The sequence below is a fragment of the Spermophilus citellus genome (assembly GCF_964194105.1).
Source record: "Spermophilus citellus genome assembly, chromosome: 2".
NCBI classification, from domain to species: Eukaryota; Metazoa; Chordata; class Mammalia; order Rodentia; family Sciuridae; genus Spermophilus; species Spermophilus citellus.
In genome coordinates this window covers 143399383-143400598 of record NC_138183.1, presented here as the reverse complement: position 1 = coordinate 143400598, position 1216 = coordinate 143399383, and the positions used below count along the sequence as shown (strand labels likewise).

The window sequence follows — 1216 nt, the reverse complement described above, 5'->3', positions numbered from 1 at the left end:
ATACAAAGGCAATATAATGACTTTCTCTTTCTTTTTTATGCATATGTGTGTGCACACACACACACACACACACACACACACACACTTCTGTGTGACAGAGAGATGGTAGACCATCCCAACACATTACCAAAGATTTACAACAAGCAAAATTGAGTACAACTCTGGAATTTCTCATAATGGATGATGCAAGTGCCACATGGAGAATGGATTCTCAGTTCTCAGTGAAATGCTAAAGGCTGGATTCTCTTCATACGTCCACAGGGAGAGTGACTATGAGTAAGAAATGTCAAACGGGAGCCTTGTGACAACGTTCTTCCTCACAGGCCTTCCCCATGCTCCAGCGCTGGACACCATGCTCTTTGGCATCTTCCTGGCCATTTACATTCTCACTGTGCTGGGGAATCTCCTCATCCTGCTGGTGATCAGGGTGGATTCCCACCTCCACACCCCCATGTACTACTTCCTCACCAACCTGTCCTTCATTGACATGTGGTTCTCCACTGTCACAGTGCCCAAAATGCTGATGACCCTGGCCACCCCAGGCGGTGGGGCCATCTCCTTCCATAGCTGTGTGGCCCAGCTCTATTCCTTCCACTTCCTGGGGAGCACCGAGTGTTTCCTCTACACTGTCATGTCCTATGATCGCTACCTGGCCATCAGTTACCCTCTCAGGTACTCCAGCATGATGAGTGGGAGAGTGTGTGCCCTCCTGGCCGCGGGCACCTGGCTCAGTGGCTCCTTGCACTCTGCGGTCCAGACCACCCTGACATTCCGCCTGCCCTACTGTGGGCCCAACCAGGTCCAGCATTACTTCTGTGATGCTCCACCCATCCTCAAGCTGGCCTGTGCAGACACCTCGGCCAATGAGATGGTCATCTTTGTGAACATTGGGGTGGTGGCCTTGGGCTGCTTTCTGCTGATAGTGCTGTCCTATGTGTCCATTGTCTGCTCCATTCTGAGGATCCGCACCTCAGAGGGCAGACACAGAGCCTTTCAGACCTGCGCCTCCCACTGCATCGTGGTCCTTTGTTTCTTTGTGCCCTGTGTTTTCATCTACCTGAGACCTGGCTCCAGGGACGTCATGGATGGGGTTGTGGCTGTTTTCTACACAGTGCTGACACCTCTTCTTAACCCTGTTGTTTATACCCTGAGGAACAAGGAGGTAAAGAAAGCTCTGTTGAAGCTGAAGGACAAATTGGCCTATTCTCAGAGCTAA

General features: G+C 51.2%; 1 protein-coding gene across 1 annotated transcript; it reads left to right on the top strand.

Annotated features, from left to right (window-relative positions):
- Positions 1-283: 283 nt before the first annotated feature.
- LOC308639995 (olfactory receptor 10G9-like) lies at positions 284-1216 on the top strand (the record flags this gene model as incomplete). Its single annotated transcript, XM_081278435.1, has 1 exon — positions 284-1216. One exon carries the CDS (start codon positions 284-286, stop codon positions 1214-1216), a length of 933 nt encoding a protein of 310 aa, XP_081134561.1.